The sequence below is a fragment of the Lepeophtheirus salmonis genome, chromosome 12, assembly GCF_016086655.4.
Source record: "Lepeophtheirus salmonis chromosome 12, UVic_Lsal_1.4, whole genome shotgun sequence".
Classification (NCBI taxonomy): Eukaryota; Metazoa; Arthropoda; class Copepoda; order Siphonostomatoida; family Caligidae; genus Lepeophtheirus; species Lepeophtheirus salmonis.
Window position 1 is genome coordinate 396,471 of NC_052142.2, and position 16,993 is coordinate 413,463.

Below are 16,993 nucleotides of genomic sequence, written 5' to 3' on the forward strand. Positions count from 1 at the left end.
CATCTAAAAGAGATTGCCATATAAGTGAAATACTATCTAACTTGCCGGAAGAATCGTTGTGTATGGATTTCGATTTAAGTGAAAAGTCATTTTTTTTATTTGATTCGGGATATATATCCGCATTGCAGTCTACTAGGCTTAAGTTCACCAACTGTATTGAACAGGGTATTGATTCAAATTGACTCTCTGTAACTTTCGATGATATGTGTACTTATCTGGATGTTTCCGTATGAGTTGAGTCTAGTTACTGCACTGTATAGGGCACATATTAGTTATTGCAATTGATTTATGTAAGTTATACATTATTTAATTAATTATAATACGAATTATATCCTGTTTTCATATGGAGAGAGAAAAAACATTGCACCCTTTGTTACGAAAAAGTCTATCGGAGTTTCTTTTATTATCAATCAAAAAAGGATATTCCCATTAATTTTAGTGAAGTAATCGACATTATTTAGAGTAGGGGCAATAGAAAATTTCAATTGTGGTAAAATAGAACACAAATTATTTGCTACCTTTATTAACTTCATTTTTTTTTTACTCCCCTCCCCTTTTAGCTGTATTTAATTTATTTATTAAAAAATTATCTATTATATAGCTAAAATATACTCGTAATGTTAGTGCTTATTAAAAAATAGTATTCCTGACTACTTCACATAGGAAATATGATAGTAAAATTAATAATTGAAAATAATATTTTTTTAAATACTTATAACTGCGATCATAATATCCATTACTTCTTAATACTATTTAGTAAATTCAAGATAAATTAAGGTTAAAATTTTAGTTTATAGGTATATAGTAGTGATCGAACGACTCATAAAAAAAAAAAAATAATAATCAAATGTCGATTCTGTTGCGATTCCAGAAAAGTTTCATGGCGCCGCTTCCCATTCTTTAATATTTTAAATAATAGCATTATATTATAATAGTGGGGCTTGAGATCAAGGATAAAATATTAAGTTTTGGTTCTTTTAAATTTCAAATATATAATTTGATGTTTAAAATTTTTTCAAAAATCTACAACTACTCACTTTTTTTTTAGGAAAAAAGTTTCAAAAATCTCTAATTCTCAAAAAAAATTGAATTTCTTACACCTTTTTTTTTTGAAAATAACATGCAATATTAAATTTTTGGGAGAAAATCTTCAAAAATACATAGTTATTAACAAAAAATATTTTTTTTTTTAAATTGGATAAATTAAATTAAATTTCAAATATTATAAGAAGTAAAAATTCTTTAATTAGGGGTCTATTTTTTTCACAACTTAGAAAAGTAATATATAATTAATGACGATCTCCATTCCGACTCAAGAAAAACCACCCAATTATCCGGTTCTAATTAATCGTCCCATAACTATTATGTAGATATACTATACCAATTTTTTTTAAATGTTTTGTTCTAATATAGCATTATTAAGTAATAGAATAATAAATTGTTGAATAAAATACTATGTTGGATTTTAATATTACGAAAGATATTTATGTAATTTATTTTTAAAAAATTGTGAAGAAATAATATGACAGTGAAAGTCATAAGGGATAAATAGAATGTGGTATGTAAGATGTACTTGAAATACCTATCTCGTCTCGGTTTTTTTTTACAGAAGTGCTCTTTAAGGACGACCGGGCAATCATATAAGGATATACATATAAGTATAGTTGATATTATTGTAGAGAAAAACGCGTGCAAGGAGGAGGGGGAAAAAATACATATGGTATCATTGTTTAAAATACTGATGTGATTATCATCTGCCTGCTTTATTATGATTTTTGAGGGTATAACGAATGTATTTATTAGTAAAATGTTTAATGAAGATATACTACGTATAATTGACTTCGACGTTTTTTATCCGTTACAGTAGACTTTCACACTCCATGAAATTGTAATTCATTATGAACCTTATTCTCAGAATAATAGCAAATGAAACGACAAAGTAGAGTATTTGAAATATATTTGAAGCTCAAAGTTTAAAAAAGAAGGCTTTAATTAAATATAATCTACATACTAAAAAATTAAACATTTAAGTTAAATATACAAAATTAAACAATTAAAATCATATAACTATTAATAATAATAAATTATAAATATAGAATATTGAAATAATAGATTGATCCAGATAATTTTTTCTTGTTTTAACATCGGAATTCAGTTAAATATGTCATAACTTTAGGTTGCAATACACAAGCGAGACGTGGAGTTTAATCAAAAAGATAATCACCCCTCTTCTTCATGTGGAAGTTGCTATATACAATTGTGCACAGGATAGATATATCTCTACCGATGGGATCTAACTAATTATTAATAATAAAGTAAATGTCAAAATCATAAAATTAGACAATAGATATACTAATAAAAAAATGTTAGAAATAAATTCATCGTAAAGATTTAGAGCAAAAGCTAATTATGTAGTAATGTCCGGCGATATTACTCCCTATTAAGAGCATCAAAAAAGATTTTTCCCCGTTATTTAGGTATACTTATATAACGACATACTATTATCATGATGGATATACACAATTGTTAATTATAATGCAACACCCAATGTAACTACCCTCGTTGTTGTTACCATTTAAACAGTTATTTTCGCCTTTTATGAGTTTTCTGAACACCATTTCTTGGAGCCCATCAACCATAGCTAAGCCTTTAGTGATAAAAAAGTAATATTTATTGACTATGTAATATTGGTAAACCTAATTATCATACCCATGTCTTAAAGCGAAGTAAGTAGTCTCAGACAAACTAGTTGCAAACCATCCAAAGCTACTACCCCCGTTGTTGTGACCATTTAAGCAGTTGTTTTTGCCCTTTACTGAGTTGTGTATCATAATTCTTGATATGTTTAGCTAAAATAGAATCATATTTTATGGTTAGATTTAAAAAAAAATTGAATACTTACTGTGAGATAGTACAAAATTCAGAGTTCCACTTCGATATTCGTAAATAATTTTTACTGATAACTTGATCATCATTTGGTGTGGATGACTCAAAACATTTTTATATGTATTTCTATATATGACATCAGTACCAACATCCTCCATTAATTTAATGATGGTTCCTCGGGAAGGGATAGGTTTACCCGTGTATTTCTCCATAAATTTTTTGAACGTAGATGATTAGCAATGGATAAGGTTATATTAAATGCAATAAGCATCGTTGTGAGATCAAAGTTAAAGTCTGACTTGATGTATTCATCGTCAAATTGATTTTATAGATGAATATCCATACTCTTGTTATGAGATGAGGATAATGAGTGGCGTGTAATTCTAGACAGGGGACTAAAGGCACATTTATATCGACAAACCATTTGTTTCTCATCTGGTAAGTATTTTCCAAATTCCTGGGCCTCCATTTTTATAAATCCAGACAGAAGGCGACGTCATTTAGGGGATTTTATTCAGTTCTCTATCGACTATCACCATCTCCTATTATATTAATATTGAATAATAAAGGTGGGAATGATAACGTTCATGATTGATAGAAGAAGATGTATATTATTTAATCAATGATGCCATAAGTAATTCTTCTTTTCTCCTCGCACGTTTTTCTATTCTTACCAAAATTATCACCCTTAACTATAAGGAAATGTGTTGGTACGTTATATTCTTTTAATTATAATTTAAAATTGTTATTACTTGCTATATTTAATATGTTTGTAGTAAATAGAGTGGTATGTTTGTAAAAAAATATCACTTAAAGTAGATCAGAATAAAGAAAAAAGGGGTATGAGTGCCTTACTTGGCTGACTACTAGATAATTTCTGGCATTTTTTCTGTTTTTTTTTTGTGAGAAAAGATTGTATGATTCAATAAAGGTCATGGGGCGATGTTTAATCCAGAATATAACATATATTTTTTGATGTATAAAGTCAATATTTGGTGATATTAGTAATAACCGCCTTCCAAATCACTTTATTTAACTTAAATTTGTTATATGTACAACTGAGGCTATGTATGACAAACATTATTTGAGTTTTTCATTGTTGGAACAGCGCCACAAAACAATGAAGAGGGGAGCTTATCTAAAAACAAGCTAGAATAAATTGTCAAAAATTGGAGGTTGTTGAATCTGCCCCCCTGCTTACATCAATATTAGGGAAAATAATAACTATTCCAGTTTGAATTTTTAAGATTAATAGCATCTATATTTCATTAGGTATATTTTATAGGTTGAATAAGTTTTTCAATTTTTTCATCAAAATGCCCTATTTCAAAACTTATTAGCTAATATTCTCATTAACCCCTCTTTGTATATCTGAATACCCCAAAGGAAGCATATAGAGGCCAAAATAACTTAAATTTAAAAAGTTCTCAGCATGAAAAGAAGCTTGGAAGGTTTTAAGCAACTTTAGTGCCTGTAAATATTTGATTTGGTTACAAATACAACAATATCCGGGTTAACAAGCTCCCGTCAAAATATAAGAATCTGAATGCTTTAAAAAAAGTGAAACTGCCAATTTAGTCATTATTCCCATGGTATCCATTTTATGAGAGTAATATACGTACATTTTTTTAAATTTAATTTCCGGTCACGAATCTACGGTTAAGGGTATTAACCGAACCCATGAGATTGTATATTAGAGCTTTTAAGATCATAAGTAGATAAAAATCCATATAGCACATCTACAGATTAGAAATGCTATATTAACCAAATTTCATTAATGTATTAAAATTACACACGATTTATAAAAATATTATTTATAGATAATTTTGTCTCGAACATTTTGGCCGCCGGTAATTTTCCCTCGAGGAAATTATGCTGCATTATACACAAAAAGATTGCATCCCCAGAAGTATTTAATAATCGTGATGAAACGCTAATAACTAACGGATCAAATGTTAAAGATGCGTTACACTTCAGAAAGATACATTATTCATGGCTTAATTCGATTTCATGCTCTAAATTTTATTTTCTGAACATAGTATGCATTTGATCTAAATTGGTTAAAGATAACATTCGTACTTCATTTCCTTGGATTAAGATATTTTAAAGTTTAGTTTATTAGGTGAACTGACGAAAAATAATCCTTTTAATATATTTTTTTTTGAAATGCACAAAAAGTATCCTTCATATAATTAAAATTTGAAATAATCAGATTAACATCATGTAGTAATTTTATCCGGTAAATATTAAACTATTTGTAATATGTATGGAAAAGAGAAAAATCAATGCACACCACACCTTGTTAAAAAGTGGAATTTTTCAACATGGATAAATGATCTTATTTACAGAGTTTTTTTGGTGATATTTGATGAAAAACTGGGGTTATTTTCTGTAAGTATTTGTTTTTCAGTGTCATACAATTTCAAAGCATTTTTTTGTTCATCATTTTGTCCAAAGAATATATAAACGGTATTGCCACCTGAGTTTCTTAAGCCTACTCACGATTACATAAGTTAATTATCTGTCTATTCCTGTAGCATATAATTGTATAACTAAAAGTTATTGACAAGGGTATCAGGAAAAATTGTTAATGCTTTCAGCTTTTGCGAGGTAGATTCGCCGTATGTAATATCCTCAATATGCATGAACAAAGATGATAATCTATTGTGGAATGGGCATGATGTTTAAAAAAAAAAAGATACAAAAAATAATCATTTTGAAAAATGTTATCAAAGAGAGAAAGGATAATGCTCATGACGTTTCATTAGATCAGCTACAATTAGTTGTGACTAGGAGAAAAAAAAGAAGAATCTAAACAAAAACATGCGCTAGAATGACTCCCATATCGATCTCCAATTCTACCCTGAGTCTAACTAGGACTTACTATTATAACTCTTCAACAAATTCTTTTATGTGCACTCACGAACGTTCTAACAGGTTTTTAATATAATTGAATCTATTTAAGTAAGGATGTTCACTACTAAGGAATGAAATAATAATGACAACTGCTAAGGAAAATATAATATATTATTTATACTACCAATTAAAAACTAACGGGCCAGATAAAAAACATACCGGATTTACATGCATGTGCATAAACATTCACTGAGTGCTTACCTTTTCCAAAAAGCTTTTCTCAAACAAACTACTTTCAGAACATGGTATATAATTTTAAACAGATATGTTAATATTGGTTTAATTACGGTGAGATTAAATGTAAAAAATATATATGTTGGTTACAGCAAAATATGAATGCTCTTATTTTGGGGCGTTGCTAGCTTTCATCATTACGGGGTCTTAACCCCCAAAAATTATCAATACAGTAATACAATTACTTACGAGTATTTAAATTGGTTGATTATATATATATATATATGATTTCTTAGGCAGCTGGGGAAGGGGGCTTGAGCCCCTTCAAAAACAAGTTAGTGACGCCACTGCTCTTATTAGCTAATCCTCTCTATTTAGAAAAAATCTAACTAATCAGCAAGTATATTATCATTTCTGTCTGCAGATATGTCTACTCTCAAATGTACAAAAAAAAATAATTTTATTCTCTCAGGCGCTCAACGCAATTAGCATATATTAACATCGCTATGTATAAGTAAACCTTATATTATTACAATTACTGCATCTGATCTTTGAAGTAAATATAAAGAATAAATATTTTTTTCTCTATCAGCAACCGTGAATTGAACATATGCATATTGAGTTCAAGATACTAATTTTACGCTACGTCGTTTTCCATTTCTACTTTAATCTTAGCTACATTTTGTCACATTATGATGTAATTTAACAATTATTTTAATCCCAAAGTTATCAACCAACATCAAAATAGGCATTTTCACATATTTCAGGCACAGTAGTAAGGAAAACTTTAACACAAAAAGTAAAAAAAAAATATACTCTTCACACCCAATAGCATGTGAAAAAAATGAAAACAAAATTATTACATTACTATTATAATGATGTTTTGAACAGGCTTAATAGATTATGCAAATGGTCATTTTGGGAATTGATACTAATTTCTCATTTTACACAAAAATTGATGACTACATACCAGAGAAAATAATATTTTTACTTGTTTTAATTTTCTATAACTAAAAACATTTCTAGACAAAGCTTAATGGTTGTTTAAAAAGTAAAGATATTATAATAATGTATCATTAACAACTTGGCTTTAGTCTATGACTATGGTATTGAAGTTCAAACGACGATCACTATCTCAGCAAGAGAAAACGATATTATTGAATGTCAAATTGAAAAAAAAATAAAAATTGTTAATAATATTTTATTTTTTTGCCATTTTACCATACTATTTCTTATGGGAATACACACTATTAAATTGTATATAAAGTGGCTTTCATTAAGGGCGTTTCAACTTTTTTTGTAAACAAGACACAAACGGTTAAAGATTTTGCCAAATGTATTTTGTAGTACAAATTATAAACTTATATATTTATGTCTAAAAATCTCTAGCGTGACCACTACGAGGACGTTTACAGAAGTCCATTTTTTTTCTGACCTCAATTTTCAACTATTTTCCAATAGATTGACCAATATTGAAGCAATTTCGTGTTCGGTATTTTGTCTGAGCTCTTCTAATGTGTCAGGCTATATTATGGAAAAAAGCCATCACCTGACCCCAAAGAAAATAATCTTAAGGGGTTAAATCACACTATCAAGGTGGCCAATCAACTGGTACATTTCTTGAAATAATGTTTACTAAATTAACTTTGCAATACATAGATTGCAACGTTATTGTGTGACAAGTGACACCATCCTCTGAAATCACATCTTCGTCTAGTCAATACCTTGCAATTGGTGGAAAATAATCAGTAATCATGATGCGATATCAATTTCCATTTACAGTAATGTGGCGATTATCATCATCAACGAAAAAATATGGCGCAATGATCCCTCCAGTATGAAGTCCACTCTAAATAGTAATTTTTTCGTGATTCAATTATGTCTTGTGAAGCAACTGTGGATTGTTGCCCTACCAATAACGCATATTTTGCTTATTAGCAAAGTCATTCAACCAAAAATGAGCTTCGTCACTGAAGATGAATTTGGGATGAAAATCAGCATCAGCATTGAACAGCTATTTCGATAATAAATTTGAATAATTTGTGATAGCTGATCCATTGTATGTTGGATGATGAAATGTATTCTAATGAAATGGGAAGGGAAGTAAAGAAATATTGCTTCGTTTTTTCGCTGCCACAAAAAAAAAAATTAAATCGTCCCTAATGAAAAACTGTTCATATATTTTTTGCGTTTTTAGAACTTTCCTTCGTAATGAACCTTCACTAGGATGAAAAGAAGCAAATTTGAAAGCAAACAGCACCTAATCTATTGTTATTCTCTCTTTTTTGCCTTTAATCACAAAATTTATAACCTTACAAAAATTTTACTTAGAAGAAAATAATATTCAAATAGTGCAAAACTATGCAAAGAAGTCCAATTATTAAGACTTTTTACTTTTAATTGATCGTTATATAAACTCTTTATATAAAAAATAAAAATTATTCATAAAATCACTTGTGATAATTGATTTCTGTACATCAGATACAAAGTGTTGATAAAAGTATCAAGTAATGCTTTTTTGATATCTTTTTTTCGTTTTTTTTTCTCTCGATGATATTTTCGTAGGTGGTTAACTTTTGCAATTTGCGACAAGGAATATATCCACCAATAAAAATAACAAAAAATTCTAATTTGTTTAATTTTAAAGGCATTTATTATAAAGAAGACTTTAAAAAAATAATTATTAAAAGAAGGAATACTATTCCAAAAAACTGCGGCGCAGCAAGGTATAAATCTACCTTCATGAAGTTCAAATTTTGTGTTTTCTTGATGTCATTAAAGTTTAGTGTAAATTTAGATGGCATATTCTCTACATTTCTATATTTGTATGTCGTATTAAGTATATATGGGTATTTTACTTATGTATGTGTATTGTATAATGTATTATTTTTTGTATATGTTTCTTTTGCACTTCTAGGTTCACCGACTAGTGGTCGTTGATGATGATGATAAAGTTATTGGTATTATTTCTTTATCAGATTTGCTGGCATTTCTGGTTATGAAGCCATCCATATTTAATGAAAAGTCTATTTCCATTCAGGAAACTAAAAATGATTCTAAATTTAATTCAGAATCTATGCATAGTTAATGTTGTATAATAGTAGAAATTTATCATTTAGACAAAGTATAGAACACAATTAAACTTTTTTGTAAATATATGCATCATATAATTTTAATAGAATTTTAGTTTGATTATTTGTATTGCTACTAAGCAAACATACTACAGAAAGAGGTTACAATACAATACAATAAATTGGCTGTATTGTGCAATTGATCAAAGTGAGCTCTTAAACTAGAAATGAGATTTTTTTAAATTATTTCTATAGTAAATCATTTTAATTTCTAAAAATATAGTACGAGGAATTGATTAATACTTTTTGATTATTTTTATACCAATTGGGATAATGGGTGCTTATGGAAATCATGAAGAGGAAGCTGTTTTCGCTTGTGATAGTGGATAGAGTTAGAAGGAATCCCAAATGTTCATAAAGTAGTCTATGGTATCCTCATTGACGACAATGATCTTGAGAATCATATCAAGAGAGTAAGAAGATCCCTAAACAGATGCAATTAATTTTGTAATCACTTTAAGTCTAGAGAAATTTCAATTCCTGAAAGAACATATTAAATTTGTCGGTTACAAAATCAATAAGAATGGAATTGCCCTCAACGAAGATAAATTGAATGCTATTTGCAAATTTCCCACTCCTACAAACAGGACTGAATTAAAGGTTACGTTATGCGAGTTCCTTGTAGCTTGGAATTTAATTTTTCAAATTTAGGATTATTTAATACGTACCAAAAAGTCCTTTTGATAGAATCTTGGTCAACTTCCTAAAAAAGCCCAAAATGATATACATTGAGCAACAGCAAAGACTTAAAAACCTATGCTATAGCTATGTGGGTGGCCATAAGACTATATCCCATTTCCTGTCAGGTGCTGGTTACAATATCCGATTTGATGTCTAAAACAAGGGAAGAATTTCTTAAAAATTTTATCAATAGAAGTACACTTAATTAAGTTTATGTTCATGTGTATTGTATTTATGAATAAAGTGGTTTCATTGATCCTGTATCTTGTAGTGAACTCGATATATTTTTTTTTTTTTTTTTTTTTTTGAGTGAAAAATGATGAAAAACGACAATCTTTTCTTTAGACCTTTTTAAGTTATTCATCATTCTATTATAAGGAATATCAAAGAAAATTATTCCATATTTTTTTTTTTAAAGGCCTATTCAAAAAATATGCATCTTTAAAGATTTTTGTTTGATTTTTTATTTCTTGAGTGATCTTATCATTTATGTGGCTGTACAAGCAAATATATAACAAAATCATCTTATTGTATACAATTTCAATATCTTAGAATTCCCCCATAATAAATAATCCTATAATTGAAATATTTAAATTCCAAGCTCTTCTTAAACATCACCTCATCGTTTCAATTCTTGAATCTATTCAATTATTATATATGGATTGATAAGATTCCCCACCCAAGGAAGAAGTCAACTCTTCTCTTTTGAGGCTTTGCTTGGTTTGGTTTTCTTCTTCGGATAAAGTTTCAATCTGCCATCATTCCCGCAGAAATTAAAATGTAAGTATCTCCTGTTGAGGATAAAGTATCTGGGATCCCTTCTTTTGTACTAATTCTTAGATAACGAAGTATTTCTGTCGTTAATTAATGAAAATCGGTCTATACATATGAAAAACACTTCTAAATTAAAAATGTGTCGCTTCATTTATCCAATAGTTTGTGTGTATCATTTTTGATATGTTTCAACATTAAAATGAGAACTAATATATCATATTCATGCTGTGATAATCCTAAGTAAACATATTTATTTTATCACAAATTGATAGATGTAACTTTTATGATTTTTTTATTGATTTTTTCCATGGAGAAGATCTAAACTATTTGAAAGTTACACATTTTTTAAGCATCCATAAGCCAAAAATAACAATTGAAATTACTAATTTGATGATATATATTTTATTCATAAAGCGAACTTTTTAAGGGCCTTTGAATTTTTTTTAGTGTACTTATGATCACCAAAAGTGGACTAATACCCACCATCATCAAAAGAAATGAAAAAAAAAATGTATTTCTCTATAGTTGCAAGGTAAACTTGAGTTAAATAGACAAAACAGTTCCACAAATGCCAAACTTTTAAAATACAATATAGCTGAGAGAAATATAAGGGACCTGAAATCTTTGAGGGCCTGAAACCTTCCCATAGAGTTGGCTCTAACTATACGTACCTAAATTAACCAAATTAGATCATTACATGAGTGTCGAATAGAAAAATTTCGAGCCTTTTCATCGTCATAAAATATGTACTTACATTTATTCAAGTAATAAATTAATTGATGGGATTAATCATTGACAAAGAAATTTACATTAATATTTGCTTTACAAGTTAATGAAGTCGGAGATGGATTCTCATTCGAAATTGAAATGAATGAATATATCGAGTGATAGTATTCATATTCTTTGATAAATATTACTGAACACCATTATTATTTATTACGAAATTAGTTTCATATTCAAATTTCATTGCATCATACTAGAAAAATACACTCATAGGACAGATTACAATCATTATCTCTACTAGGAAAATCAATGATGCTACTGGATTTCAATATCTACTGTGACATATATATATATATATATTTTAATTATACAATTTACATCTTCAGGAATTTCATAGTCTGGAAATTTTCTATTTTCAATGTTGCTTTGATTTTCTGGAAAGGTTGCAAATGTTGTTAATGGAATTTCATCAAAATAAGGGATAGCTTTTGTTGATGAACCCAAATTGGAATACATGATATAACAGATTTTTCTTCGTAAATCCATATACCTTTTACTCTTCTAAAATGAAAATCAGAGAAATTATCCTTTGGTTGACTTAACCATAGTTACACCATAGTTATTCTGTTTTCCCGTGGTTCATTGTCTTAAAACAAGTTAACAATAAATATACACTTTCTGAGGTGCCTACGATTTATTTTGATTGTACAATGACCTTTGAAAATAGGTCAAGCAAGCCTGCTTAGTTAAATAATTTATATCATTCTTCTGACCTAAAAATGTATAACAACCACATATATAGTTATGTTACAAATCAGGGAGTGCTCCAATCTTTTTTCTTCACCGCGTATTAAGTTGCTCGAACACCTAATTGTTAAGTAGTTTCGTGGTGCATACAATACCAAACATATATACTTCTTTTAAATGATATATTTGATGACTTATGTTAAATAAATTAAAAAAAAACTATCTTAATAATGTTCTAGACAGGTTAAACTATATTGGCATTGCAAAATTCAAGAAAAAGTCGCTATTCACAGCTTCATTTAATAACATAATATAACCTCCGAATTGGTTTCAACGTTTTGTGCCAAAAAGGACCCTTTTAATTAGTAGAGATATTTTTTAAACTTAAGGAAGCTTGAACATTTTTCTATTCATTACGGGAAAAAATATACAAGTAGATAGACAGAATAGGTTTTTATGAGGTTAAGTGTTTTGTAGTCACTAATAAATAGAATATGTAATGAACTGCAAATTTGGGTGTCAGTTTGGGGCAAAAAGTCACAAAGGTGAAAATTTAAAAAAACATGAGGAAGTTTGAATATTTTTCTATTCATTGGTGAAAAAAATAAAAGTTGATTCACGGAATCAGTTTTTGTGAAATGAAGAAGTTCATAGTCGCTAATAAATAATAAGATTATTTTTTATTTTCAAATTGGTTAGATGTTTTGGCCAAAAATAACCTTTCTTATTAATAGAGATTTTTTTTTAATCTAGAAAATTGAAAATTTCTATTCATTAGTGAAAAAAGAATAAAAATTGATAGACGGAATCATTTTTTATGAGATAATTAATTATGAGAGAAGTGTCATACTTTTATTATGTACATTCTTTTCCGGTAACTGAACCTCGTACAATTCACATCTAGGAAAGTCGAGGTTCTGTAATTGAAACTACGACGGTCCTAAATGAAGAAAGACATAATTTGAGTGTGATGACAATAAATAAACTCCATGCGTCATATTTAATACACCAGTCTTAAGAAACCAGTTCATAGTACTGACTATTCAAGGAGAAGATGGATTTAATTTTCGACCATGACTCTGCAGATTTCATAGTGAATAGCAAAGGATTTTAATAATTGAGGTATTTATGGGAAGAGAGACTCCATACACAACGTAAGAGCCCATTTTCAAATTCATATTTGACTTTTTTTAGACTCTTTATCAAACCTAACTTATATATTGTAAAAAATATATTTTGATTATTCGTGCTCTAACGTATAAAATATATTTATTACGGGCATTTCTATAAAAAAAGTCGAAACTTTTTCGATATATGACAAGGATGAAAAAATCTGACAAAGTTTAATTATGGATAAATTGTTTATAAGAATCTACGTAACGGTATCGTTTTTCATCATTTTTCAGAATAAAATAAGAAATATATAAAAAATATAAAATAAAAACACTTTTATAATCATAAAAAATATTTTTACGTAATTTATATATGTCGTACTTATTAATTTAGTGATTATCTCAAGGGTAAAAAATGATTCTGAACGATAATAGTGCCGAATTACTATAGTCCCAGATATTTCAGAATTCAGATCACTGAAAGCAAAACTAAGATCTTTTTTGGATTGTATAATTAACAAGTAGGTCATGTCAGCAAGAAAAATGGTTTTTTTTTTTTAATTAAAGTTAATACCCCCACTTTCAAAAATAATGCAAAGAGCCTCATATACCTATTAGGTTTTGGAAAAAGTAGTTTTGTATTTTTGATCGTTTTTTTAACTAACCACATTTTGTTCATTAGTGGTCACATTGGATCATATGATAAGGTCTTGTAAGGTGTGACATGTTAACTAAAATACTTTTTCGACAGTATTGCTTTAATAATATATAACATAACTCCCCAACAAATCAATTGGGGGCATCTGTTTTCTTGAGCACACTCACACGTAGCTACTCACTCAATACTTAAGACATTCTCTCCTAAAGAATAAGAAAATAAAAATAACAAATTGAAAAAAAAAAAACATGATTTGATGAGCCAGGGAGTACTTTATCTCTTTTCTAAACCTCATCTAAAGTCACATTCATTTCTGAAAATTTTATATTAAATACTTCCTTCTTTTTTTCCCTTGTAAATATGAGTAGAACTTAACTAATACATAAGGGTGATAATTTTGGTAAGAATAGAAAAGCGTGCGAGGAGAAGAGAAGAAAAACTTATGGCATCATTGATTAAATAATATACGTCTTCTTCTATCAATCAGGAACGTTATCATTCCCGCCTTTATTATTCAATATTAATATAATTCTAGATGGTGATGTTCGATAGAGAACTGAATAAAATGCCTAAAATAACGTCGCCTTCTGTCTGGATTTCTGAAAATGGAGGCCCAGGAATTTGAAAAATACTTACCGGATGAGAAACAGATGGTTTGTAGGATTTGTCGATATAATTGTGCCTTTAGTCCCCTGTCTAGAATTACACGCCACTCATTATCCTCATCTCATATCAAGAGCATGGATATTCATCGAAAAAATCAAGTTAATGATGAATACATCAAGTCAGACTTTAACTCTGATCTCACAAAGATGCTTATTGCATGTAATATAACCTTATCTATTGGTAATCATCTATGTTCAAAAAATTTATGGAGAAATACACGGGTAAACCTATCCGTTCCCCAGGAACCATCATTAAATTAATGGAGGATGTTGGTACTGATGTCATTCATAGAAATACATACAAAAATGTTTTGAGTCATCTACACAAATTACGATCGAGTTGTCAGTAAAAAGTATAAAATATTTACTAATTTCGAAATGGAATTCTGAATTTTGTACTATCTAACAGTAAGTATTCAATTTTTTTAAATCTAACCCTAAAATATGGTTCTACTTTAGCCAAAATTATCAAGAATTATCATACACAACTCATTCAATAGCAAAAAAAAGTGCTTAAATGGTCACAACAACGGAAGTAGTAGCCTTGGATGGTTCGCAACTAGTTTGTCTGAGACTAGTTTCTTCACTTAAAGACTTGGGTATGATAATTAGGTTTTCCAATATTACAGTCAATAAATATTACTTTTTTATCACTTAAGGATTAGCTAGTGTTAATAAGTTCCAAGAAATGGTATTCAGAAAACTCATAAAAGGCAAAAACAACTTCTCAAATGGTCACAACAACGCGGGTAGTTACATTGGGTGTAGCATTATAATTAGCAATTGTGTATATCTTTCATGATAATAGTATGTTGTTATATAAGCATAAATAACGGGGAAAATATTTTTTTTATGCTCTTAATGAGGAGTAATATCTCCGGACATTACTATATAATTAGCTTTTGCTCTAAATCTTTAAGATGGATTTATTTCTAATTTTTTTTTTATTAGTATATTTATTGTCTAATTTTATGATTTTGACATTTACTTTATTATTAATAATTAGTTAGATTTCATCGGTAGAGATATATCTATCCTGTGCACAATTGTATATAGCAACCTCCACATGAAGAAGAGGGGCGATTATCTTTTTTTGATTAAACTCCACGTCTCGCTTGTGTTTTGCAACCTAAAGTTATGACATATTTAACTAAATTCTGGTGTCAGAACAAGAAAATATTATTTAGATCAATCTATTATTTGAATATTCTGTATATATAATTTATTGTTATTAGTTACATGATTCCAATTGTTTAATTTTGTATATTTAACATAAATGTATGATGGTATATTTTTTATTATGTAGATTATATTTAATTAAAGCCTTCTTTTTTAAACTTGGAACTTCAAATATATTTCAAAATACTCTACTTTGTCGTTTTATCAGCTATTATTCTGAGAATAAGGTTCATAATGAATTTCAATTTCATGGAGTGTGACGTTATAAAATCTAATGTAACGGATAAAGAACGTCTAAGTCAATTATACGTAGTATATCTTCATCATACATTTTGCTAATAAATACTCTCAAAAATCGTTATAAAGCAGGCAGATGATAATCACATCAGTTTTTTAAACAATGACGCCATATGTATTTTTTCCTCCCTTCTCCTTGCACGCGTTTTTCTATACAATATTATCAACTTTACTAATACAAGATTTTATTTATTTTATAAAGTGCTCCTGGTATAGGTTGATCCTTTTTTTTTCTTTATACTGGATTGGTATATGAATCAGAGAGCACTATATACATTGCACCCAGTGACGCATTTTCATCAATTATTTTTTTACTTGCTTAATGGCCATTAAGTTAAATCGGTTACTTTTTAAAATCTTTTTCAAAACAATTAAAAAGATGTTTTGGAAATTAAAACATGTTTCTCTCAATCCAGTCGAATTTTATCAACTCACTGAATACTCAAATTGTATATCATGACAATGCCCTAATTTCCTTAGTGAAACATCCTTTTAGACTAATGAAAGCAAGAGTTGATGTTACTATAAATAATCAGGAATGCAAATTTGTATTATTATTAGTGATTGGATCTACCTTTACTATTCAGAGATAAATACCAGATATTTTCTCATCTTTTTTGGTTATTAATAAACACGACATTGCTCAAATCTTCAGCATTCCTTTCATTTTTAGATCATTTTCAACCTTTTTTGATGTTTTGATAATCTCATTCAATTAATACGGTGTACAGTTACCTTTATTTTAAAAGTATACAATCAGTCGTCAAGAAAAATAATAAGATAAGAACTAGTCTTATCTTGACACCATAAAATGATAAAAATAACTAAAAGACTAATAGAAATGTGATTGTATCAAGAGCAATATAGATATATGTTAATATATATATATATATATTGATATTAACATTCATTCATTTGTGAGACGAAAATAATCAAGTCCTTTTGAGATAATGAAACATATTTATATATTTTTATGGAGTTCAGCTCTAATTAATTTGTGTTCAACATATTCTGTAAGTTTATTAATGATTTCTCACACTATTTTGTATA

General features: G+C 28.3%; 1 protein-coding gene and 1 long non-coding RNA gene across 12 annotated transcripts in view; one reads left to right on the top strand and one right to left on the bottom strand.

Annotated features, from left to right (window-relative positions):
• Positions 1-16,993, top strand: part of LOC121126591 (5'-AMP-activated protein kinase subunit gamma-1) — an 86,591-nt gene that overhangs the window by 35,882 nt on the left and 33,716 nt on the right. For 10 of the 11 annotated variants that reach the window (XM_071892413.1, XM_071892411.1, XM_071892409.1 and 7 more), the window contains exons 6-8: positions 8,894-10,568; positions 14,338-15,066; positions 15,127-16,956. In XM_071892413.1, coding sequence (XP_071748514.1) covers positions 8,894-9,064 — 171 coding nt within the window. In that variant the 3' untranslated portion in view covers positions 9,065-10,568; positions 14,338-15,066; positions 15,127-16,956. Of the gene's footprint in view, positions 1-8,893; positions 10,569-14,337; positions 15,067-15,126; positions 16,957-16,993 lie in introns of those variants that run through there. The other variant, XM_040721880.2, reaches the window with a different exon arrangement.
• On the bottom strand, positions 1,941-8,898 carry LOC139906889 (uncharacterized). The gene is made up of 3 exons (XR_011783032.1): positions 2,903-8,898; positions 2,710-2,849; positions 1,941-2,647 (listed from the first exon to the last, which is right to left on the bottom strand). It is a non-coding gene; the product is annotated as an uncharacterized lncRNA (long non-coding RNA).